The sequence below is a fragment of the Scyliorhinus torazame genome, chromosome 9, assembly GCF_047496885.1.
Source record: "Scyliorhinus torazame isolate Kashiwa2021f chromosome 9, sScyTor2.1, whole genome shotgun sequence".
NCBI lineage: Eukaryota > Metazoa > Chordata > Chondrichthyes > Carcharhiniformes > Scyliorhinidae > Scyliorhinus > Scyliorhinus torazame.
This window is the reverse complement of record NC_092715.1, coordinates 52,654,768-52,681,421: the sequence shown is the minus strand read 5'-3', so window position 1 is coordinate 52,681,421 and position 26,654 is coordinate 52,654,768. Positions and strand designations below refer to the sequence as shown.

Below are 26,654 nucleotides of genomic sequence, written 5' to 3'. Positions count from 1 at the left end.
TTTCCCCAACCCTTCGTGTTATCTCTTGCTCATCCACCCTCCCAGGCAGTCTCCCCCCCCCCCCCCCCCCAAGGTTGCTGCTGCTGCTGACCGACCTTCCACTAACGCTCCGCGCCCCCAGAGGGGGGACCCCCGTCCCAACCACCTCTTCTGTGTCCCATTCCCTTTCGGCCAGTGCAGCAGCAACCCTTTTTTCCCCCCCTTCCCCCCCTCCCCTCCCCCCGCTAGACCCCTGTCTAGCTTTTTTGCTCCCCCCATGTCACTCCCGTAAGTCAGCTGACGCCTGCTGACCCCGGCTTCCCCCGCCGTCCCATTGACCTCCCCGCGTGGGAGTCTCCCAATCCATATGCATTCCTTCGTTCCCCTTCCCGCGCGCGGGGAAAAAAACCCGCGCTTTCCAAAGCCCGCTCCGCCCCCTCTGGCGCAGCTCCTGTCGCGGCCTTGTCTCTCTCCCCCAGCCCATGTAACATTTCCTGCGCGTGATTGACCCCCTATATACAACAACCATCACACATCAAACCCCAAAACATCCCCCCCCACCCTCACAAACCCTCAGTTAGAGTCCAACTTTTCGGCTTGTACAAAGGTCCACGCCTCTTCAGGCGTTTCGAAGTAATAGTATTGGCCCTTGTATGTGACCCACAGTCGCGCTGGCTGCAGCATTCTGAATTTCACTTCTTTCCGGTACAACTCCGCTTTGGCCCGGTTGAAACCCGCTCTCCGCTTTGCAACCTCCGTGCTCCAGTCCGGGTATATTCGGATCTCTGCATTGTCCCACTTACTGCTCCACTCCTTCTTGGCCCATCTCAGGACCCACTCTCTGTCCGTGAACCGGTGGAACCTCACCACCATCGCCCTTGGCGACTCATTTGCCTGGGGCTTCTCCGGCGAAGGATCTTACTCATGTGGAAGGAAGCGAAACCTCCCCGGCGTGGAGGCCTGGACAAACGACATGGCAGGGTTCATAAAACTGGAACGGATGAAGTTTGCGTTGAAAGGATCGGTTCAGGGGTTCTCCAGGCGGTGGCAACCGTTCCTTGACTATCACGCGGAACGTTAAGGGAAAATAGATCAGCAGCAGCAGCAGCCCAGAGGAGGGGGGGGGGGGGGGGGGGGAGGGAAGGGGAGGGGGGCAACCTGTTTTGCTCTGGAGTGGGGGGGGAGCACTATTTTTTGTTACTTTGTTAGATCACTATTTTATTTAAATTATGTTATCTATTAGTTATTGTGTTATATTTTTTGTTGATTTGTAAGGTGGAAAAATTGTGTTTGAAAACTTTAACAAAATATATATATTTTTTAAATGTTTCAAAACAAATCTGTTGGACTTTAACCTGGTGTTGTAAGACTTCTCACTGTGCCCACCCCAGTCCAACGCCGGCATCTCCACATCATAGTTATAGAGTGGCAATGGTAGAAGTCTCAAACCAAGTTGCTGGCTTAGTTAGGATATTAGGATAGGGGCTGGTTTAGCACAGGGCTAAATCGCTGGCTTTGAAAACAGACCAAGGCAGGCCAGCAGCACGGTTCAATTCCCGTACCAGCCTCCCCGAACAGGCGCCGGAATGTGGCGACTAGTGGCTTTTCACAGTAACTTTATTTGAAGCCTACTTGTGACAATAAGCGATTTTCATTTCATTTTCATTTCATGTGCACTTTGGGGAAGAATGGTAACATATGGGCAAAATCAACTCTACCCCTAGCAGAAATAGTTTAAGGTCCTTATGTAGATAGATGCGACTTTGAAGGTACATTTACATTCACTCGATGTAGGAAAATATTCAAATAGCAATAGAAAATAGAGGTTCCTTCAAACAAGCTTTTCTGCCTTTGTGCGCCCCATAAGTCCACATCATGGATCCTCAGTAACTACATACAGTCTACCTACCTAGTTTCTGATTGGAAATGATCTGGTTACTTAGCTATTGGAAAAACATCAGCTTTTGTGGAGTTTACACATTCTCCTCGTGTCTACGTGGGTTTCCTCTGGGCAGCACGGTAGCATTGTGGATAGCACAATTGCTTCACAGCTCCAGGGTCCCAGGTTCGATTCCGGCTTGGGTCACTGTCTGTGCGGAGTCTGCACGTCCTCCCCGTGTCTGCGTGGGTTTCCTCCGGGTGCTCCGGTTTCCTCCCACAGTCCAAAGATGTGCAGGTTAGGTGAATTGGCCAATGATAAATTGCCCTTAATGTCCAGAATTGCCCTTGGTGTTAGGTGGAGGTGTTGAGTTTGGGTAGGGTGCTCTTTCCAAGAGCCGGTGCAGACTCAAGAGGCCGAATGGCCTCCTTCTGCACTGTAAATTCAATGATAATCTATGATTAATCTAGGACAAAGGTTCGGCACAACATCGTGGGCCGAAGGGCCTGTTCTGTGCTGTATTTTCTATGTTCTATGCTCTATGCTCTGGTTTCCTACCACAGTCCAAAAATTTGCAGGTTAGGAGGATTGGCCATGCTAAATTGCCCCTTAGTGTCTGAAGGTTAGTTGGGGTTATGGGGTTGCAGGGGGGAGGGGCGGGTAAGGTGCTCTGTCAGAGGGCCGGTGCAGACTCGATGGGCCAAATGGCCTTCTTCTGCACTGTAGGGATTTGATGATTCCCATTGTAGCCTGCAGAAATCCACAGGCAGGTGAGATATCTTTTTTTAAAGAAAGTGGTGAGCTCCAGATTTTATGGAAGCCGGGGTCCTAAGGAGCCGAACTGGAGCCTGAGCAAGGACACTGGCACAGCTTTCCTGCCAAGCTCAAGCCGGTTTGAAGCTGGCTTACAGATGTTCTCCAAGGTAAGTCTAAAACTTCCCATTGTGGGGCAAGGAAATCTAGGAGCACTCCTCTGAATCCTACAAGGAAAGCCAATGGTCTCCACTTAAGAAACGTCTAAACCCATGCCACTTACCAGTAACAGCCTTGCTGCTGCCCAAACGTTCTCTCCCAATCATTGGTTAGCTGTTGCTTTCTGCGTGTCCGAGGCAGACAGCTGACTGGTGGTGTTAGATTGATAGGACACAGGAACTAAAATACCCTAGGCTCCAATTAAATTAAAGACATCCAGCGCCTTTCAAACTTGCTCCTTCACCTGCTCACTTAAAATAAATATAGAATTAAAATTGATCTCAAAGTTTTAATTCACGCTGTCATTACTTTGTATTTAGTTCAATGTACTGATACTTAACCAGGATACTAACCTGATCAGCAATAACCACGAATGAAGCAGTAGTGCTAAGAACAGCTCTTCCCACAGCTGCATTACAAAATTCAACAAGCAAGGCAGTAAATTAGACATTTAGAAATATAAGAATTAGTTGCCTATTCTTCAAAAGCTGGATTTCCAGGGCTCATGCGTGGCACCTAGCCTTTGGGTCACAGTTCGGATGCAGTATTTAGGGTCCTAAAGTCTACCACAAAAGCTTTTGATGATTTCTGGAAAATTGAGCTGATTTTTCAAAACCAATAATCTTTCTGTATTCTTGCAGCATTTAATTACACTGCTCTTTTTGCCAGGCATTAGGTGTGGAATATATGAACAGAATCATAAACTCTGATGACACAAGAGCACGACGCTTGAAATTTGCAGCATTTTACAACTTGGGCAGAGCTTCCTTCGAAGGATTTGGCCTCCAGCAGAGTGATAAAGAAGCTGAACGGTTAGTAAGTTGTTATTTCTTACCATCCTCAATTTGATTCAAGTTACAAGGGACTGCACTTCAAAAAGTACTTAATTGGTTGTACAGTGCTTTGAGATGTCCAATGGTGGTGAATGGTACTATACAAATGCAAGTCTTTTTCTTCTGGTTACTGTGCTTTTCTTTGCTCTTTGCAGACTATGGCTTATTGCTGCAGATGATGGTAACCCAAAGGCGAGTGTGAAAGCCCAAACTATTCTGGGATTGTTCTACTGCCGACCTGAGTCACAGGATTTGCAAAAGGTACAGGAGAGGATTTTGGAATCTAAATATTAAAGGCACAGTATGTTTGAATTAATAATGGCAAATCCACCTAACCTCCACATCTTTGAACTGAGAGGAAACACATGTGTACACTGGGAGAACGTGCAAACTCCACACTCACATTCATCCAAGGCCAGAATCAAACCTAGGTCCTTGGCGCTGTGAAGCATAATCTCATACTTTTGCATTCAGTTCCCCTCACAATAAACAATAACATTCTATTAGGAAATAGAACATATAGTGCAGAAGGAGGCTATTCGGCCCCGTGAGTCTGCACCGCTCCACTTAAGCCTTCACTTTCACCCTATCCCCGTAACCCAGTAACCCCTCCTCACCTTTTTGGACACTAAGGGCAATTTATCATGGCCAATCCACCTAACCTGCACGCCTTTGGACTGTGGGAGGAAACCGGAGCACCCGGAGGAAGCCGACGCAGACCCAGGGAGAACTTGCAGACTCTGCACAAACAGTGACCTAGCAGGGAATCGAACATGTGACCCTGGTGCTGTGAAGCCACAGTGCTATCCACTCTGCTGCTGTGCTGCCCGATTAGGTTTCCTAATTATTTGCTGTACCTGTGTGTTTTGTGATTCATACCCTAGGACATGCCAATCCCTCTGAATCTCAAGGCTCTGCAATCTCTCACCATTTAGATAGTGTGCTTTTTTTATTCTTCCTGCCAAAATGGACATAATTTCCAACATTATCCTCCTTTTGCCAGATCTTTGCCCATTCACGTATCCTACCTAGGTTCCTTTGTAGCCTTATATCCTCTTTACAACTTACTTTCCTTTTCATTATGAGCAAATTTAGCAACCATACCATCAGTCCCTTCATCCAAGTCATTTATATAGATTGTAAAAAGCTGAGGCCCAGCACCGATTCCTGTGGCACGGTGCCAAAGAAGAACCAGGCAACATGCCTCAATGACTACCACCCGGTGGCCTTGACATCTATTATTCTGAAGTGTTTCCTCCAGGTGCTCCAGTTCCCCCCCACCAGTCCCGAAAGAGGTGCTGTTCATTGAATTGGACATTCTAAATTCTCCCTCCGTGTACCTGAATAGGTGTCGGAGTGTGGCGACTAGGGGATTTTCACAGTAACTTTGTTGCAGTGATAATGTAAGCCTACTTGTGACAATAATAAAGATTGTTACTATTATTATGAGACACATCAACTCCATCCTCCCAAAATGCCTTGATCCACTGTAATTCACAACCATGGCTCCACAGCAGACGCCATCTCCCTGGCCCTACACTCATTCCTGGAGCATCTCGACAACAAGGACCCCTACGTCAGACTCCTACTCATTGACTACAGCTCTGCCTTCAAAACCATAATCAGCCGAGCTCATATCAAAACTCCAAAACCAAGGACTTGGCTCCTCTTTCTGCAACTGGGTCCTCTACTTCCTGACCCAAAGACCACAATCAGTAAGAATGAACAACAACACCTCCATTACAATATTCTTCAATACCAGGGCCCTGCAAGGCTGCGTACCTAGGCCCTTACTATACTTCCTATACACACACGACTGTGTGGCAAAGTTTGGCTCCAACTCCATTTATAAGTTTGCTGATGACACGACTGTAGTGGGTCGGATCTCGAACAATAATAAGTCAGAGTACAGTAGGGAGATAGAGAACATGGTGGTGTCATGTAACAATAATAATCTCTCAAAACTAAGAAGCTGGTCATTGACTTCAGGAAGCAAAGTATCGTAGACACCTCTGTCTGCATCAATGATGCCGAGGTGGAGATGGTTGACAGCTTCAAATTCCTAGCTGTGCACTTCACCAACAATCTGTCCTGGTCCACCTACGTCAACGCTATTACCAAGAAAGCACAACAACACCTATACTTCCTCAGAAAATTAAGGCATGTCCACATTGACTCAGACCAATTTTTACAAATGCAACACAGAAAGCATCCTATCTGCTTTATCCACAATACATGTTACTTCTTCGAAGAAGTCCAATAAATTGATTAAACATGATTTCTCTTTCATTGATTGATTGATTGATATTTGTCACATGTACCAAAGTACAGTGAAAAGTATTTTTCTGCAGCCAAGGGAACGTACACAGTACATAGAATAATCGACAGAGTACATTGACAAATTCAGTTTTGGCCTTGTGATGAACGGTTACTGCCTTATCATCATGTAAGGTGATGTCCCCTTTAAGACCGGCTTGTAACCCTGGGGACTCCGCCTCTGGCTCCGCCCATCTGGGAGCCATACATAAAGGCCTGCCTCATGGTCTGTATAGCAGTCAGCACTCGTCCAAATCTGTAGCATAGTTATTAGCCTAATAAAGCCTTCTTTACAGTTTAATCTCTAAGCATCATTATTGAGGGTACCTCAATTTATTAGGCTAAACTAGATTCAGGATGGACGCAGGCCTAAAACCAGAGAAGCTCAATCTGGAAGCACGAACGCCGGAGGCAAAGGAAATTTTTAAATACTGGCTGCGGTGCTTCGAGGCCTACCTGGACTCCGCAGAGACTCCCATCCTGGGGCCACGCAAGCTGCGTCTACTCCACGCCCGGGTGAGTCACAGAATCTCCGCCACGCTCGAAAAGGCGACGATTTATGAGGAAGCGATTGAGTTGCTCCGCAAGCGGTTTGTCAAACCCGTCAATGAGGTGCACGCCCGGCATCTGCTCTCTACCTGCCGGCAGCGCTCGGGGGAATCGCTCGACGAGTTTGTTGAGAAACTCACCGCACTGGCCAGGGACTGTGACCATCAGGATGTGACAGGGGAAGTCCATATGAACCTGCACATCAGAGATTCTTTCGTGTCCGGCATCCGCTCGACCTACATCCGGCAGCGACTGCTCGAAAACGGGGCAAAAGACCTCCAGGAGACGCTAACGCTCGCCTCCTCGCTGGAGGTGGCCCGACATAACTTGGGTACGTACCCCACGGACTCTGCCAGCCCCCCCCCGGACTTCCTCAGACTCGCCCGTATTACAGGCCTGCGCCACGCGGCGACCCGCTCACCATGGGGGCACACCTTGCTACTTCTGCGGGCAGGGCCAGCACCCACGCCCACGCTGCCCAGCCCGCTCCGCGATCTGCAGCGACTGCGGGAAGAAAGGGCACTTTGCGAGGGTCTGCCTGGCCAGACCCAGGGGCCAGAAAAACAAAGAACAGCCGGCCCGAAAATCAGGCCCGCAGGCCTCGCAATGCTGCTGCGCACCGACCCGACACGTCCTCTTCTGACGCGTCATCAGCCTCGTGCGAATCATGGGAGCGGCCATCTGGTCGGCGGCCATCTTCTCGACCCGACACGTGCGACCAACGGCAGCGGCCATTTTACGACTCCGACTACCCGCGACTGGGTGCGATCACCCTCGATCAAACTCGGCCAAAACACCTGCAGAACTCCATGATGCAGGTCCAGGTCAACGGGCACGACACTGCATGCCTCTTCGACTCCGGGAGCACGGAGAGCTTTATCCACCCTGAAACGGTAAGGCGCTGCTCCCTACGCACCCATCCCACATCCCAAACCATAGCCCTCGCATCTGGGTCCCACTCGGTACAAATCAAGGGGTACTATATTGCGGATCTCTCGATCCAGGGTGCCAAATACACCCGTTTCAAATTTTATATCCTCCCTCACCTCTGTGCCCCCCTGCTGCTCGGACTGGATTTCCAGTGCAGCCACCGAAGCCTGACACCGAAGTTCGGCGGACCCTTCCCCCCCTCACGGTGTGCTGCCTTGCGACACTGAAAGTCGCACCCCCCTCGCTATTCGCTAACCTCACTCCCGACTGTAAGCCCGTCGCCACCAGGAGCCGGCGCTACAGTGCCCAAGATATGGCTTTTACCAAGTCAGAGGTCCAGCGTTTACTGGGAGAGGGGGTCATCGAGGCTAGCAACAGCCCTTGGAGAGCGCAAGTGGTGGTAGTCCGGTCCGGGGAGAAGAAACGGATGGTCGTGGATTATAGCCAGACCATAAACCGATTCACGCAGCTTGATGCGTACCCCCTTCCTCGCATCGCGGAAATGGTAAATCGGATCACCCAATACCGAGTCTTTTCCACGGTCGACCTCAAATCTGCCTACCACCAGCTCCCCATCCGACCAAAAGACCGCCTCTATACTGCCTTCGAAGCAGCCGGCCGGCTCTTCCACTTCCTCAGGGTCCCCTTTGGTGTCACAAATGGGGTCTCCGTCTTTCAAAGGGCGATGGACCAAATGGTGGACCAGTACGGTTTGCGGGCTACATACCCGTACTTGGACAATGTCACCATCTGCGGCCATGATCAGCAGGACCATGACGCTAACCTCAAAAAGTTCCTCCAGACCGCCCGAGCCCTTAACCTGACCTATAACGAGGGCAAATGCGTTTTCCACACCACCCGGCTGGCCATCCTCGGCTATGTCGTGGAAGACGGGGTCCTAGGTCCCGACCCAGACCGCATGCGCCCCCTTAAGGAACTCCCTCTCCCCCACAGCCTCAAGGCCCTCAAACGGTGCTTGGGGCTTTTCTCCTATTACGCCCAGTGGGTCCCCAAGTATGCGGACAAAGCCCGCCCACTCCTAAAGACCACCACTTTTCCCCTCTCGGCTGAGGCTCAATTGGCCTTCAACCGCATCAAGGCCGACATCATCAAGGCCGCCATGCACACGGTGGACGAAACCATCCCTTTCCAGGTAGAGAGCGATGCATCAGACATCGCCCTGGCTGCTACCCTCAATCAAGGAGGCAGACCAGTAGTGTTCTTCTCCCGAACCCTCACCGTCTCCGAGATTCGACACTCTGCAGTCGAAAAGGAGGCACAAGCCATTGTGGAGGCTGTGTGGTGCTGGAGACACTACCTCGCCGGTAGGAGGTTTACCCTCGTCACCGACCGATGGTCGGTCGCCTATATGTTCGATAACACGCAACGGGGCAAAGTAAAAAACGATAACATTTTGAGGTGGAGGATCGAACTCTCCACCTACTCGTACGATATCAAGTATCGTCCAGGGGAGCTCAACGAGCCCCCAGATGCCCTGTCCCGCGGCACGTGCGCCAACGCGCAGGAGGACCGCCTGCAAGCCATCCACAATGACCTCTGCCACCCGGGGGTTACCCGGCTCGTCCATTTCATCAAGTCCCGCAACCTACCTTACTCAACCAAGGAGGTCAAGGCCATGGTCAGGGCCTGCCAGGTCTGTGCGGAGTGCAAACCGCACTTCTATCGGCCAGACAAGGTTCGGCTCGTGAAGGCCTCGGACCCCTTTGAGCGACTGAGCGTGGACTTCAAGGGGCCCCTCCCGTCCACCAACCGTTATGCCTATTTCCTCACCGTGATCGATGAGTTCTCCCGTTTCCCATTCGCCATTCCCTGCACCGACATGACCTCAGCCACGGTGATTAAGGCACTGCACAGCATCTTCACCCTGTTCGGTTTCCCTGCTTATATCTACAGCGACCGGGGTACATCATTCATGAGCGATGAACTGCGTCAGTATCTGCTCAGCAAAGGCATCGCCTCGAGCAGAACGACCAGCTATAACCCACGGGGAAACGGGCAGGTGGAGAGGGAGAACGCGACCGTGTGGAAGGCTGTCCTTCTGGCCCTGCGGTCGAGAAATCTCCCAACCACCCGCTGGCAGGAGGTCCTACCCGATGCCCTACACTCCATTAGGTCACTCCTCTGCACGGCCACAAATGAGACCCCTCATGAGCGATTGTTTCTCTTCCCCAGGAAGTCTACCTCCGGGGTCTCGCTTCCACCTTGGCTGACGGCTCCGGGACCTGTTCTTCTCCGGAGGCACGCGAGGAGCCATAAAATGGACCCCCTAGTTGAAAAGGTCCGACTGCTCCACGCCAACCCCAGTTACGCCTACGTGGAGTACTCCGACGGAAGGCAAGATACGGTTTCCCTCCGGGATCTGGCGCCCGCTGGATCCTCCACCACAGACGCCCCTTCCCCGCACCGCTCCCCTGCAGGACCCGAATAATCGACAGAGTACATTGACAAATTCAGTTTTGGCCTTGTGATGAACGGTTACTGCCTTATCATCATGTAAGGTGATGTCCCCTTTAAGGCCAGGCTTGGAACCCTGGGGACTCCGCCTCTGGCTCCGCCCATCTGGGAGCCATACATAAAGGCCTGCCTCATGGTCTGTATAGCAGTCAGCACTCGTCCAAATCTGTAGCATAGTTATTAGCCTAATTAGCCTAATAAAGCCTTCTTTACAGTTTAATCTCTAAGCGTCATTATTGAGGGTACCTCAGGCCTCTCATGATATTTTCTGGCCATTACAGGATTTGCGCTCGTGTCTAACAGACCCACAAAATCGTGCCCCACTACCTTTAACTTCTTTAATAGTCAGTAGGCGATGGATCCTCCCCTTGGAATGTATCTATTCTGTGTATTCTGAAGTAGCCCCTTAATTGTATGCTGCTGCTTCTCTATGACCAAACCTTAACCTAATTTTCCAGTTCACTTGAACTTGATCTGCTTTCACACTCTCATAATTGCTCTCATTTAAGTTCAAAATACCAGTACTCTTCTCGCCCTCAAACTGAGTGTAAAATTCAATTATATTATGATCTCGGCTACTTAGGGGTCCCTCCAGCAGGACATCATAAATTAATCCCACCTTGTTGCACAATATCAGGTATAGTATAGCTTGCCTGCTCTCTGGTTGGCTCGAGTTCTCAGAAACTATCCCGAAAACATTCTTTGACCTCTTTACCTCGGCTACCTTTTCCTATCTAGTTTTTCTAGGCCAGATGTACATTAAAATCACCCATGATTACCGCTGTACCTTTCTGAACAGCTCCCATTCTACATTCCTTTATACTCTGTCCTATTGTGTAGACAGTCGGGGAGCAGGCCTGTATACCACCCTCACAAGTGACTTCTTGCCTTTATTGTTTCTCATCTTTACCCAAACTGCTTCTGCATCCTGGTTTCCTGAACCTAGGTCATTCCTCTCTAATTTTCTAATACCACCATTAGTTAAGAGTACCTTTTCCTAGCTTCTTCATGAATGTCACATGCCCTTCAATATTCAGGTTTCAATGTATGTCATCCTGCAGCTTGCCTCTTAGATTGTTTGATAGGCTATTAGATTGTCCTTGAATATTTCTATATGCTATCAGTTAATCTCTTTTGTTTCAAATGCTACATGCATTCAGATACAGGGATTCTAGTTTTGTATACTTGTTATTGTTATAATGTCTAGTCTCGACTGATTCATTCTTAGATTTGTACTCTATGTCTTCTGTCACATTATATTTATCACTTCCTATTTTAATACCTTTCTCTCTTGCCTTGTCTCTACTCTTTGATTAGCCACATCTTCACAAATGTGATCCCTTGCCTGCTTTATTTAGTTTAAAGTCCCCTCTATTTCACTAGTTATGCAGCTCACCAGAACACCAGCTCCAGCACAGTTCAGCTGTAGAACGTCCCAATGGTACAGTTGGCACTTACCCCAGTACTGGTGCCAATGCTGCACAAACCACTTCTTCCACCCAGAAATTATTGCCTTTCGAAGTTCTGCTTTTTAATCTGCATACTGACTATTAAGAACCCCCTACATCATCCTGCCCTTGTCATTGGTACCTATAGGGACCACAACAACTGGATCTTCCCCTCCCACTATAACGTCCTCTCCAGGCCTGAGCGAATGTTCCAAACCCTGGTACCATGCAGGCAACGCAGCCTTCTGGCTTCTTGCTCTTTGTTGCAGAGAACAGTGTCAATCCCATGCTTACCAAAATATCTGCAATGAATAACTTTTCTCCTCTCCCCATATCTTTTGCGACTGATACTCAGCCCAAATACACCTTACTACTCAAATCATCACCAATATTCTCATTACGCTTATTTACCAGCAACCTTCCTGTAACTCCATTCTTTCTTTCTGCTACTTCCTTTAATGTTTAAAGTTGGCCCCACCACTCAATCCAAATTCCCCAACCTTCCCTTCAATTAGACACACATTAAATTTCACACTCAAATAACAAATTTCAACATGTATCTTTGAATATCATTTCCCACATAAATACCATGCCCACCCCAAACTTTCTGCCTTATGACACTGTCCAACACTCACCAACATAAGTGAACGCTTGCCTAGGCACACAAATAAATACACAATTATAAAATGCTATAAATATTTTTTAAATTTATTTTTAAATAAACTATGTTTAACATTGATTGCACTAAAGTTACATTACATGTATTGCTGGTGCACAATTTTCTGCTCTGATTTCCATGTATTAAATATTTTGGGCAGGCGGCCCATGATTTTTTGATATGTGTGGCACATAGGACCTACAGCACACAAACTGACCATTGATCCAATGAGCCTAAACCAGTGTTCATACTCGACATGAGCTTCCATGCATTCTAATTACCATTTCCCATCCTAGCCATTGACAATATCCCAGAAAAGTATTCAGAGTTCAGAATACAATAATGAGGAGGAAACCTTCCCCTCCACCCACTCAATGAGGGATTCACTGCAGTAGAAAATCCCTGCTTTTAAAAATTAATCAAGATTTTGAAAATATTTCAAGAAAATAATTTTTTTTTAAATCAAAGACATTCAGTAGAAACCACTGACTTAATTGAAATATATAATCAGAACTGTAATGTCTAAACCTGAATGACAAGCATGTGTATGTAAAGGCTGCAGTTTTCATAGCCTGACCTGCCCATAAATGTTATTACTGTTCAGCCTCATACCGTAGTATTTTGTGCTAACGAGTGTATCATTCTTGTGTGCTTCCCTTTTCTAGGCATTCTTTTGGCATTCTGAAGCCTGTGGCAATGGAAGTCTAGAATCTCAGGGTGTATTGGGTTTACTGTACCTCACTGGACATGGTATCCGGAAGGATAAATACTCAGCTTGGGTTTGCCTGAAGGAAGCATCAAGCAGAGGAAATGTTTATGCTCAAGGTCACCTAGTTGCTGACTTCTACAGTCGTAAACTATACCATAGCACTGTTGAACTTGCTCAAAGGTAATAAGAATGATCAAACTAATTTTTGTCAACACAACCATAAACATAATTGTGCCTAGAGAGAATCAAACTGTGTCCTGGACTGAAAGACTATTGAGTCAGGAGAAATTCCACTTTTCTGACTAAAGGAGCTCCAGGTATTGTAGATGAAATTAATAATTTAATTCATAGAGGTGAAGAATGGCATTATGCAACAATATTTCACAAAATCCATTAACCTGCAATGTTGTTTGAATTAGATGCCCTTTGTATAATTCATTTTTATTTTCTTTATTTTGGCAGAATTATTCAATCTTTATTTGTCGGCATCAGTAGCTGAGTCTATTCATGCTCTATATAATGTACATCAGTAGCTGAGTCTATTCATGCTCTATATAATGTACATCAGTAGCTGAGTCTATTCATGCTCTATATAATGTACATCAGTAGCTGAGTCTATTCATGCTCTATATAATGGACATCAGTAGCTGAGTCTATTCATGCTCTATATAAAAATGTACAAACATGTATATAATGACCAGAAATGTGAGAACGTACCTGCTGTTCAGCCTGAATTGGTCTCATGGGAGTTTAATCGACATGGCATGTTTTATTCAGCAGACTGCTTAATGCATTTTGTGATTCTCCTATTTTAATTCGATCTACTTGTTTCAAATGAAGGGGGTTGGATTCTCCGTTTGGGAGACTATGTGCTGACGCCGGCGTGAGAACAGTGGCGTTTTATGCCCAAAAAATGGTGCAAAAGCTGCACCGATCCTCCGTCTCGTGGGGCTAGCAGGCACACAGCATAGAGCCCCGGCTTTAGCTGCAGATGCGATCGGAGAATTGCCGGGTCCGTGGCCGCGCATGCGCATGACGGCGGCCTGCATCTGCCATGCCATGCAACATGGCGCCAGCTGGCCAAATAATGCCCCCCTTTGACTAGGCATGCCTTGCACAAACAGACCTGGGTACGCAGTCACCCTGTACAAATTGACCCAGTACATAGTCACCCAGCAGGGATGGACCCAGGTACACAGTTACCTAGCACAAACGGGCCTGGATACACTGCCACGTTGCATGAACGGATTTGAGTACTCAGTTACCCTGCACAGACAGAACGGAATACACAGTCACATGACACGGAAGGAGCCGGTGTGATGAAATACATTTTTCAATATTTTCTCAGTATCATTGCGGTATATAGCAAAATGGGCTTGTATATGAGAATGGGCGTCAATAACATTTTTAAAACGAGGACGGGATACTGCAGGATTCATAACATCAAAAAGAAGTTAAATATGAAAGCAAGTAAATAAATAATGTTTATTGTCACAAGTAGGTTTACATTAACACTGCAATGAAGGACTTCCGGTGGCGGCCATGGAGTAGGAGGTAGCACATTTGGTAGCTCCCGATCCTGACAGACTTTTTCCCCGACTTATTTCGAATTTTATTTGAAAAATCGGGAGTGGATGGGACAGCGAGGAGGAATCCCACGCCAGTATATGGAGACGTGGACCAGAAGTGGTCGTATAAGAAAGAAAAATCGAGCAGAGAAGGCACGTGTAAAACCCACAGCACAGAAAAACATGGCGGAGGTGCAGGGTACTGGCAGAGCGGCCCAGTGGTCAGTGGAGCATCTGGTGAAATTTATTCAGGAGGGTTTCGCCAAGCAAAAGGAGGAAGGTCCAGACCCGATCAAGGCACGATCGACCAGGTGGAGCAGGGACTGGAAGCCCAAGGTAGAGCGATCCAGAAGGTTGAGGAGGTGGTCGAGCACAAGGAACACCTAACTGAGCTGGAGTTACAGGTGATGCTGATGAGGGATCAGCAGAAAAGGCTGCAAGAGGTGGAGGACCTGGAGAAAAGATCCCGTTGACAGAACTTGAGGATCGTCGGCCTCCCTGAGGGCTGCGAGGGAACGGATGCGAGGGCATATGTCGTGAATATGCTTGAGAAATTAATGAGTGATGGGGCGTTTGATCGACACGTGGAAGTGGATAGAGTGCACAGAACGCTTGCAAGGACACTGCGTGTGAATGAGCCGCCGAAGGCGATGATGGTGTGAATGCACCAGTTCCTGGATACGGAACAGATTTTGCGATGGGCCAAGCAGACACGGAGCTGCAAGTGGGAGAACAGTAGGCTACCAGGACCTGGCTGCGGATCTGGCCAAAAGAAGAGCAGGATTCAACCGAGTAAAATCGTGGGGGGTGAGCATATGATAAGTTTGCTAAAGGTGGTTGGAATTGTGTTGTTAATGGGGGGAGGGGGGGGGGGGGGGGGGGGGAGGAATTGCTCTGCTGACAGGGGAGGGATTGTTGCTGGGAGACAAATGGGAGGCCAAGGACGGAGGGTGCCGAAGGGCGGGCCTGCGGGGCTGCGAGCTGGAGGCTGGCCTAAGAAGGGTGATGGTTATCGATTGATCAGGTTGATCACGTGGAATGTTAGAGGGCTGAATGGGCCGGTTAAGAGGGTTTGCGTGTTCGCACATTTGAAGGGATTGAAGGCGGGCGTGGCAATGCTACAGGAGACACACCTGAGGGTAACAGATCAGACCAGATTGAGGAAGGGGTGGGTCAGGCAGGTATTTCACTCGAGGTTGGACTCTAAGACTAGGTGGGGGGGTCACGATTCTGATTAATAAACGGGTGTCATTTGTGGCGGAGAAAATAGTTGTGGATTTGGGGGGCAGGTATATCATGGTCACCGGGAAGCTGGAGGGGACACCGGTACCGGGTGCTCGTGAATGTCTACGCACCAAACTGGGATATTGTGGAGTTTATAAGACAGGTGTTAGGGAAGATCCCGGACTTGGATTCACACAAGCTGATCATGGACGGACTTTAATATGGTCATTGACCCAAGGTTGGACGGGTCGAGCTCAAAGACAGGGAGGGTGGCAGCAATGGCGAAGGAACTAAAGTTGTTCGTGGAACAGATGGGTGAGGTAGACCCATGGAAGTTTGGTCGGCCAAGAGCGAAGGAGTTTTCTTTCTTTTTACATGCACATAAAGTACACTCCCGGATCGATTTTTAAATTCTGAACAGGGCTCTACTGACGGGGGTGGTAGATACCGAGTATTCGGCGATTGCTGTGTCGGACCATGCCCCACATTAGGTGGATCAACAGGTGTGCAAGGAGAGGGGCCAGCGACCACAATGGAGATTGGACGTAGGACTGTTAGCGGACGAGGGGGTGTGCGGGCTTGTAAGGGAGTCCATCCAGAACTATCTGGAAATAAACGACATGGGGGAAGTCTCGGCAGCAATGGTTTGGGAAGCGCTGAAGGCAGTGGTTAGAGGGGAGCTAATTTCGATACAGGCCCACAGGAGGAAAGTGGAGAGGGCAGAGATAGACACGTTGATTGGGGAAATACTCCAGGTAGACAGGAGATACGCGGAGGCCCCGGAGGCAGGGTTATTGAAGGAGCGGGGGAGGCTACAGATGGAGTTTGGGTAGAGGGGGTGAGACAGTTCCTGGGTGAGTTGAAGTTTCCGAAGGTGGAGGAAGGGTTGGTGGAGGGGTTGCGAGCCTCGACCGGGATTGAAGAAATAGCAGACGGGCTGTAGGCCATGCAGTCGGGTAAGGCCCCGGGACCGGACAGCTACCCAGTGGAATTTTACAAAAGATTCTCTGAGATGCTGGGCCCACTGCTGGTGAGGACATTTAATGAGGCAAGGAAGCAGGGGGTTCTTCCCCTGACAATGTCACGGGCCTTGATCTCACTGATCCTGAAGCAGGAGAAGGACCCGGAGCTATGCGGGTCATACGGGCCATTCTCCCTATTGAATGTTGATGCCAAATTGTTGGCTAAAATCTTGGCCTTAAGGATAGAAGATTGTGGCCCAGAGGTGATAGGGGAGGACCAGACGGGGTTTGTTAAGGGCAGACAGCTAACGGGCAACATTAGAAGGCTCTTAAACGTGATCATGATGCCCCCAGAGGGGAGGGAGGTGGAAGGTCGCGATGGACACAGAAAAGGCCTTCGTCCGGGTGGAACGGAACTATTTGTGGGAGGTGTTGGGGCGGTTCGGGCTTGGGCGGGGCTTTATTGATTGGGTCCGATTGTGTACCAGGAACCGGTGGCGAGTGTCCAAATGAATCGGTTGACTTCGGACTATTTTAAATTGCACCGGGGGACTGGGCAGGGATGCCTTCTCTCCCCACTGCTGTTCACTTTGGCCATAGAGCCATTGGCGATGGCGCTAAGAGCTTCAAGGGACTGGAAGGGGTTGGTCCGAGGGGGGGGTAGAACACAGGGTCTCGCAATACGCCGACGACCTGCTCCTGTATATTTCCGACCCGTTAGGGGGATGGGAGAGATTATGAGGATTTTAGGGGAATTTGGCCGGTTTTCGGGGTACAAATTGAATATGGGAAAAGCGAGATGTTTGCGATCCAGGCAAGGGGGCAGGAGAGGAGATTGGAAGAGCTGCCTCGTTCAGAGTGGTGGGAGGGAGCTTTCGTTATTTGGGAATCCAGGTGGCACGGGACTGGGGGCTGTTACGTAAACTAAACCTGACCCAGCTAGTAGAACAGATGAAGGAGGACTTTTAAAGGTGGGACATGCTCCTGCTGTCACTGGCTGGGAGAGTACAGACTGTGAAAATGACTCTCCTCCCCAGGTTTCTTTTTTAAAAAATAAACATTTTATTGAGATATTTTTGGTTTTAAAATGACAAAATAAACAACATACATAAGTCTATAAACATAGTGCAAAAAGCCTGCTTCCTCCCTTACAGGTCCCACCTTTATTATTCCCCTACTCTAATCTAAACTAACCCCCCCCTTCTGCTGACGTTTAATTTTCTGCAGATTCCACGAACGGTTGCCACCTCCGGGTGAACCCTAACAATGGCCCTCTCAAGGCAAACATGATTTTCTCCGAGCAGAGAAATCTGTCACATGACAGATAGCCAGGCCTCCGACTTCGGGGGCTTTGAGTCCCTCCAAGCTAATAATATCCGCTTCTGGGCCACCAGGGAAGCAAAGGCTAGAACGTCTGCCTCTTTCTCCTCCTGGATTCCCGGATCTTCCGATACCCCGAAAATCGCCATTTCCGGACTCGGTGTCACCCTTGTTTTTAATACCGTGGACATGATGTCCGCAAACCCCTGCCAGAATCCCCTGAGCTTTGGGCATGTCCAAAACATGTGGACATGGTTCGCTGGCCTCCCGCACACCATGCGCATCTATCTCCTACCCCAAAGAACATGTTCATCTGGGCCACTGTCATGTGAGCGCGGCGAACAACCTTGAACTGTATCAGGCTGAGCCTGGCGCATGTTGAGGACGCGTTGACTCTACTCAATGCCTCCGCCCAGAGACCATCCTCTATCTCTCCTCCTAACTCCTCCCACTTGCATTCAGCTCCTCAGTCTGCGTGTCCTCTGACCCCATGAGCTCCTTATCGATGTCGGAGACCTTCCCTTCTCCCGCCCACACTCTGGAGACTACCCCGTCCTGAATCTCCCTTGGTGGTAGGAGCGGGAAGGTTGAGACCTGCCTACGTAGGAAATCCTGCACCTGCAGATACCTAAATTTGTTTCCCCTCGCCAATCCAAATTTCTCCTCCAGCTCCCTCAAGCGAGGAAAGCTCCCTTCTATAAAAATATCCCCCATTCTCTCAATTCCTGCCCTCTGCTATCTACGAAACCCCCCCGTCCATCCTTCCCGGGGCAAACCGATGGTTGTTACAGATTGGAGACAAGACCGATGCTTCCTCCATTGCCCCCAGACTCTCAGGACTGCCACCACCATGGGGCTGGTGGAGTACCGTGCCTGCGGGAACGGCAGAGGTGCCATTATCAACGCCACCAAACTGGTGCCCTTACATGATGCCGCCTCCATACGCTCCCATGCCGACCCTCTCCCCACCACCCACTTCCTGATCATGGCTATATTCACCGCCCAATAATAGTTATTGAAGTTTGCCAGCCAGCCCTTTCCAAGGCTCTGCTCAATCATCCCCTTTTTTACCCGGGGGGGTCTTGCCCGCCCATACAAACCCCATCATAACTTTGTTAACCCGTTTAAAAAAGGACCGCGGAATAAAGATGGGGAGACACCGAAACACAAACAGGAATATCGGAAGGACCGTCATCTTCACCGTCTGGACCCTCCCAGCTAGTGACAACGGGAGCGCGACCCACCTCCGAAAATCATCCTTAATTTGGTCCACCAGACAGGCCAGATTAAGTTTGTGTAACCGTTCCCATTCCCGCGCCACTTGGATGCCTAGATACCTAAAACTTCCCCCTACCACTCCAAACGGCAGTTCCCCCAATCGTCTATCCTGTCCCCTTGCCTGGATCGCAAACATCTCACTTTTCCTCATATTTAGTATGTACCCCGAAAACCAGCCAAATTCCCCCATAATCCTCATGATTTCTTCCATCCCCTCTGCTGGGTCCGATACATACAGGAGCAGGTCGCCTGCGTAAAGCGAGACTCTGTATTCCCCTCCCCTCCAGACCAATCCCATCCAGCCCCTTTAGGCTCTCAGCGCAATTGCCAGCAGCTCTATAGCCAGCGCGAACAACAGTGGGGAGAGGGGGCACCCGTCTCGTCCCCCGGTGTAGCCTAAAATAGTCCGATATCGTCCTATTCGTCCATACGCTCGCCACAGGAGCCTGATACAGCAACCTGACCCAGTCAATAAAGCCCCACCCAAATCCGAACTGTCCCAGTACCTCCCACAGATATTCCCATTCTATTCAATCTAAAGTATTCTCTGCGTCCATTGCGACCACTACCTCCACCTCCCTACCTTCTGGGGGCATCATGAGCAACCTTCTTACATTGGACACCAACTGCCTTCCCTTAACGAACCCCGTCTGGTCCTCCCCAATCACGTCCGGAACACAGTCTCCAATCCTAGAGGACAAAATTTTGGCCAACAGTTTGGCGTCCACATTCAATAGGGATATCGGCCTGTAGGACTCACAGCTCCGGATCCTTATGCCGCTTCAGAATCAGCGAGATCGTGGCCTGTGACATCTTCGGGGGAAGCACCCCTCTCTCCCTTGCCTCATTAAATGTCCTCATCAACAGCGGCCCCAATATCCCAGCGAACCTTTTATAAAACTTCGCTGGGTCCCCTTCCGGCCCCGGGGCTTTACCCGACTGCATGGCCTTCAGCCCCTCCGCTATTCTTCGATCCTTATCGGGGCTCCCAGCCCTTCTACCAGCTCCCCGTCTACCTTCAGGTAATTCAGCCCCCCTTGGAAGTGCCTCATCCCCTCTGGCCCCAGTGGGGGTTCCGACCCATACAGCCTACTATAAAACTCCTTAAATGCCTTATTCACCCCTGCTGAGCCTCCCATCAGGTTCCCATCTCCATCATTTACTTTCCCTATCTCCCTGGCTGCCTCACTCTTTCTAAGCTGCTGTGCAAGCATTCTGCTGGCCTTCTCTCCATGCTCATAAATCGCCCCGCTCGCCTTTCTCAGCTGCTCTACTGCCCTCCCTGTGGTTAACAAGCCGAACTCCGACTTCCGGGTGCGGCGATGACCAGCTGAGTCGCACGTTTCGGCAGCTCCCGGTGAAACGGACTTTTGGGCTCTTGATAGGAGCCCTAACGGCAATTTTGACGGCTAAAAACACTGCGGTAAACCAGAAGGGAATCCCCCCTGGATACGGATGAAAAAAGGAGGAGAAAGTGGCCGGATTGCAGTGGATCCTTTAGAACAGCGGCAAGGAAGGCAAGCAAAAACCAAGATGGCGCCGGAAGGTGGCAGTTTAACATGGGGCCCTGAACAACAAGAGTTCTTGAAATGCTGTGTGGAAGAGCTCAAAAAGGAATTGAAGAAAGAGCTGTTGGCCCCGATACTACAGGCGATCGAAGGGCTAAAGGAGGAACAAAAGACCCAGGAGCGGGAGCTTCGGGTCGTGAAGGCAAAGGCAGCCGAGAATGAGGACGACATACAGGGCCTGGTGGTGAAGACGGAGATGCATGAGGCATATCAGAAACGATGTGTGGAAAGGTTGGAGGCACTGGAGAACAATGCAAGGAGGAACAACCTGAGGATTCTTGGTCTTCCTGAAGGTGTGGAGGGAGCGGACGTCGGGGCATATGTGAGCACGATGCTGCACTCGTTAATGGGAGCGGAGGCCCCGGTGGGTCCGTTGGAGGTGGAGGGAGCATACCGAGTGATGGCGCGAGGACCGAGAGCAGGAGAAATTCCCAGAGCCATAGTGGTGAGATTCCTTCGTTTTAAGGATAAAGAAATGGTCCTTAGATGGGCAAAGAAAACTCGGAGCAGTAAATGGGAGAACGCGGTGATCCGCGTTTATCAAGACTGGAGTGCGGAGGTGGCGAGAAGGAGGGCGAGCTTTAATCGGGCCAAGGCGGTGCTTCATAAAAAGAAGATAAAATTTGGAATGCTGCAACCGGCAAGACTGTGGGTCACATTTCGAGGAAGGCACCACTACTTTGAGACGGCGGATGAAGCGTGGACTTTTATTGTGGAAGAAAAACTGGAATGAGCGGGTTATTAAAAAGAACGTTTGAACAAAGTGGTGGGGCGAATGTGGGGGGCGAAGAGGGGGGTTAAAAAGGGAGGAAAGAGGAGTTTTATGTACTAATCCTGCGATGTGGTAACTTTTCTCTCTTCCACAAGTGATGATGGGGGGAGGAGGGGAGGTGGAGGAGATGGGGCGTTGGCCATTGGGGGCGGGGCCAAGGGAGAAGCGCGGGCTTGGTTCCCGCCCGATGATAATCATGGCGGGAATAGAGAAGCAGGAAGGAGGGGGCGTCGCACGGTGCGAGCCGAGGTCACGGGGGGAAGCCGAGGTCGGCCAGAGTTTGCTGACTTCTGGGAGCAACATGGGGGGAGTAATTACGCTAGCGGGGGATCTAGCGGGGGGGGGGTGGGAGGGGGGAATTACTGGGTTGCTGCTGCTGGGGAGAGGGGGGAGCTGGTATGGGAGGGGATGGGCGGGGGGGGCACCGCCTGGGGGAGATACAGCTGCGTGGGAACCGGGTGAGGAGCTGGAAAAAGGGGATGTCTAATCGACAATGGGGGGTGGGGGGAGTAGGAAGCCCCCCAACCCGGCTGATCACGTGGAACGTGAGAGGGCTGAACGGGCCGATAAAGAGGGCACGGGTACTCGCACACCTTAAGAAACTTAAGGCAGATGTGGTTATGTTACAGGAAACGCACCTGAAACTGATAGACCAGGTTAGGCTATGCAAAGGATGGGTGGGGCAGGTGTTCCATTCGGGGCTAGATGCGAAAAACAGGGGGGTGGCTATATTAGTGGGGAAGCGGGTAATGTTCGAGGCAAAGACTATAGTGGCGGATAACGGGGGCAGATACGTGATGGTGAGTGGCAAACTACAGGGGGGAGACGGTGGTTTTGGTAAACGTATATGCCCCGAACTGGGATGATGCCAATTTTATTAGGCGGATGCTAGGACGCATTCCGGACCTAGAGATGGGAAAGCTGATAATGGGGGGAGATTTTAATACGGTGTTGGAACCAGGGCTGGATAGGTCGAAGTCCAGGACTGGAAGGAGGCCGGCAGCAGCCGAGGTACTTAAAGATTTTATGGAGCAGATGGGAGGTGTAGACCTGTGGAGATTTAGCAGACCTAGGAGTAAGGAGTTCTCATTTTTTTCCGATGTCTATAAAGTCTACTCGCGAACAGACTTTTTTGTGCTGGGAAGGGCGTTGATCCCGAAGGTGAGGGGAACGGAGTATACGGCTATAGCCATTTCGGATCACGCTCCACACTGGGTCGACTTGGAGATAGGGGAGGAAACAGGAGGGCGCCCACCCTGGAGAATGGACATGGACTAATGGCAGATGAGGGGGTGTGTCTAAGGGTGAGGGGGTGCATTGAAAAGTACTTGGACCTCAATGATAATGGGGAGGTCCAGGTGGGAGTGGTCTGGGAGGCGCTGAAGGCAGTGGTTAGAGGGGAGCTGATATCAATAAGGGCACATAAAGGGAAGCAGGAGAGTAAGGAACGGGAGCGGTTGCTGCAAGAACTTTTGAGGGTGGACAGACAATATGCGGAAGCACCGGAGGAGGGACTGTACAGGGAAAGGCAAAGGCTACATGTAGAATTTGACTTGCTGACTACGGGCACTGCAGAGGCACAATGGAGGAAGGCACAGGGTGTACAGTACGAATATGGGGAGAAGGCGAGCAGGTTGCTGGCACACCAATTGAGGAAAAGGGGAGCAGCGAGGGGAAATAGGGGGAGTGAGGGATGAGGAAGGAGAGATGGAGCGGGGAGCGGAGAGAGTGAATGGAGTGTTCAAGACATTTTATAAAAAATTATATGAAGCTCAACCCCCGGATGGGAGGGAGAGAATGATGGGCTTTTTGGATCGGCTGGAATTTCCCAAGGTGAAAGAGCAGGAAAGGGTGGGACTGGGAGCACAGATAGAGGTAGAAGAAGTGGTGAAAGGAATTAGGAGCATGCAGGCAGGAAAGGCCCCGGGACCGGATGGATTCCCAGTCGAATTCTATAGAAAATATGTGGACTTGCTCGCCCCGGTATTGACGAGGACCTTTAATGAGGCAAAGGAAAGGGGACAACTGCCCCCGACTATGTCTGAAGCAACGATATCGCTTCTCTTAAAGAAGGAAAAGGACCCGCTACAATGCAGGTCCTATAGACCTACTTCCCTCCTAAATGTAGCTGCCAAGATCCTGGCCAAGGTAATGGCAATGAGAATAGAGGAATGTGTCCCGGGGGTGGTCCAAACTGGGTTTGTGAAGGGGAGACAGCTGAACACGAATATACGGAGGCTGTTAGGGGTAATGATGATGCCCCCACCAGAGGGGGAAACGGAGATAGTAGTGGCGATGGATGCCGAGAAAGCATTTGATAGAGTGGAGTGGGATTATTTGTGGGAGGTGTTGAGGAGATTTGGTTTTGAAGAGGGGTATGTTAGATGGGTGCAGCTGTTGTATAGGGCCCCGATGGCGAGCGTGGTCACGAATGGACGGGGATCTGCATATTTTCGGCTCCATCGAGGGACAAGGCAGGGATGCCCTCTGTCCCCATTATTGTTTGCACTGGCGATTGAGCCCCTGGCGATAGCGTTCAGGGGTTCCAAGAAGTGGAGGGGAGTACTTAGAGGAGGAGAAGAACACCGGGTATCTTTGTATGCGGACGATTTGTTACTATATGTGGCAGACCCGGCGGAGGGGATGCCAGAAATAATGCGGATACTTGGGGAGTTTGGGGATTTTTCAGGGTATAAATTGAACATGGGGAAAAGTGAGTTGTTTGGTGGTGCATCCAGGGGAGCAGAGTAGAGAAATAGAGGACCTACCGTTGAGGAAGGTAACAAGGGACTTTCGTTACCTGGGGATCCAGATAGCCAAGATTGGGGCACATTGCATAGGTTAAATTTAACGCGGTTGGTGGAACAAATGGAGGAGGATTTCAAGAGATGGGATATGGTATCTCTGTCACTGGCAGGAGGGTGCAGGCGGTTAAGATGGTGGTCCTCCCGAGGTTCCGCTTTGTGTTTCAGTGCCTCCCGGTGGTGATCACGAAGGCTTTTTTTTAAAAGGATCGAAAAGAGCATCATGGGTTTTGTGTGGGCCGGGAAGACCCCGAGAGTGAGGAAGGGATTCTTACAGCGTAGCAGGGATAGGGGGGGGGGGGCTGGCACTACCGAGCCTAAGTGAGTATTATTGGGCCGCTAATATTTCAATGGTGAGTAGGTGGATGGGAGAGGAGGAGGGAGCGGCGTGTAAGAGATTAGAGAGGGCGTCCTGTAGGGGGACTAGCCTACAGGCTATGGTGACAGCCCCATTGCCGTTCTCACCGAAGAACTACACCACAAGCCCGGTGGTGGTGGCTACACTGAAGATTTGGGGACAGTGGAGACGGCATAGGGGAACGACTGGAGCCTTGGGGGGGTCCCCGATAAGAAACAACCATAGGTTTGCCCCGGGGGAATGGATGGGGGATATGGAATGTGGCAAAGAGCAGAATAACGCAACTGAAAGATCGGTTTGTGGATGGGAAGTTCGCGAGTCTGGAGCGCTGACCGAGAAATATGGGTTGCCCCAAGGGAATGCATTCAGGTATATGCAACTGAGGGCTTTTGCGAGGCAACAGGTGAGGGAATTCCCGCAGCTCCCGACACAAGAGGTGCAGGACAGAGTGATCTCAAAGACATGGGTGGGGGATGGTAAGGTGTCAGATATATATGGGAAATGAGGGACGAAGGGAGACTATGGTAGATGAACTAAAAGGGAAATGGGAAGAAGAGCTGGGGGAGGAGATCGAGGAGGGGCTGTGGGCAGATGCCCTAAGCAGGGTAAACTCGTCGTTCTCGGTGTGCCAGGCTAAGGTCTGATTCAGTTTAAGGTATTACACAGGGCGCATATGACTGGAGCACGGCTCAGTAAAATTTTTTTGGGTGGAGGATAGGTGTGCGAGGTGCTCGAGAAGCCCAGCGAATCATACCCATATGTTTTTGGTCATGCCCGGCACTACAGGGGTTTTGGATGGGGGTGACAAAGGTGCTTTCAAAAGTAGTAGGGGTCCGGGTCGAACCAAGCTGGGGGTTGGCTATATTTGGGGTTGCACAAGAGCCGGGAGTGCAGGAGGGCGAGAGAGGCCGATGTTTTGGCCTTTGCGTCCCTAGTAGCCCGGCGTAGGATATTGCTAATGTGGAAAGAAGCCAAGCCCCTGGGGGTGGAGACCTGGATAAATGACATGGCAGGGTTTATAAAGCTAGAGCGGATTAAGTTCGTCCTAAGGGGGTCGGCTCAAGGGTTCACCAGGCGGTGGCAACCGTTCGTCGAATACCTCGCAGAAAGATAGATGTAATGGAAAAAAGAAGGCAGCAGCAGCAGCCCAGGATCGGGGGGGGGGGGGGGGGGGGAACCAGAAGGACTCTCAGGGTTGTTAATATATACTGTATAATATGTATAGGTCGTTGCTACAGATAATTATATATTGGACTGTTAAATTATATTTTTGGAGAGTGTTACTTGTGATAAGGCAGTTGTCAATTAGGGTTAGTTTTCATTTTTGTTATTTATTATTTATTCATTTTCTGTTTATAAAATAGGTCATTGTTATTTGTGTTGTTATAATATTGTGTAAAGGATGCACAATGTACTGTGTTGGTTGACCAAAAATTTTCAATAAAATATTTTTTTTAAAAAAACAAGTCGAACTCCGCCTGTAGCCTCTGCCGTTCCCTTAAAAGCCCTGCCTCAGGGGTCTCCGCATACCTCCGGTCGACCTGTAGTATTTCCTTTACCAGTCAGTCCGTCTCTGTCCTGTCTACCTTCTCCCTGTGGGCCAGTATCGAGATCAACTCCCCTCTAACCACCGCCTTCAATGCCTCCCAGACCACCGCTGCCGAAACTTCCCCCATGTCATTGACCTCCAGGTAATTCTGAATACATTTCTTCAACCGCCCGTACACCTCCTCGTCCGCTAAAAGCCCCACGACTAACCTCCAGTGTGGGCGCTGATTACTGTCGTTACTAACCTGTAGGTCAACCCAGTGCGGGGCATGGTCTCAGATTATAATCGCTGAGTACCCCATGTCCACCACACCACCCCCGTCAGTAGAGCCCTGCTAGGAATAAAGAAATCGATCCGGGAGTACACTTTATGCACGTGTGAGTAGAAGGAAAACTCCTTTACTCTTGGCTGCCCAAATCTCCATGGGTCCACCCCCCCCCCCCACCCCCCCCCACCCCCCCCACCCCGCTCCAGGAACCCTTTTAGCTCCTTAGCCGTTGCTG

General features: G+C 50.1%; 1 protein-coding gene across 1 annotated transcript in view; it reads left to right on the top strand.

Moving 5' to 3' along the window:
• The window catches only part of LOC140429984 (LRP2-binding protein-like), an 82,160-nt gene extending 68,757 nt beyond the window's left edge, over positions 1-13,403 (top strand). The window contains exons 7-10 of the mRNA XM_072517560.1: positions 3,500-3,642; positions 3,819-3,924; positions 12,705-12,928; positions 13,211-13,403. Coding sequence (XP_072373661.1) covers positions 3,500-3,642; positions 3,819-3,924; positions 12,705-12,928; positions 13,211-13,247 — 510 coding nt within the window. The 3' untranslated portion in view covers positions 13,248-13,403. The remainder of the gene's footprint in view (positions 1-3,499; positions 3,643-3,818; positions 3,925-12,704; positions 12,929-13,210) is intronic.
• Positions 13,404-26,654: the final 13,251 nt, after the last annotated feature.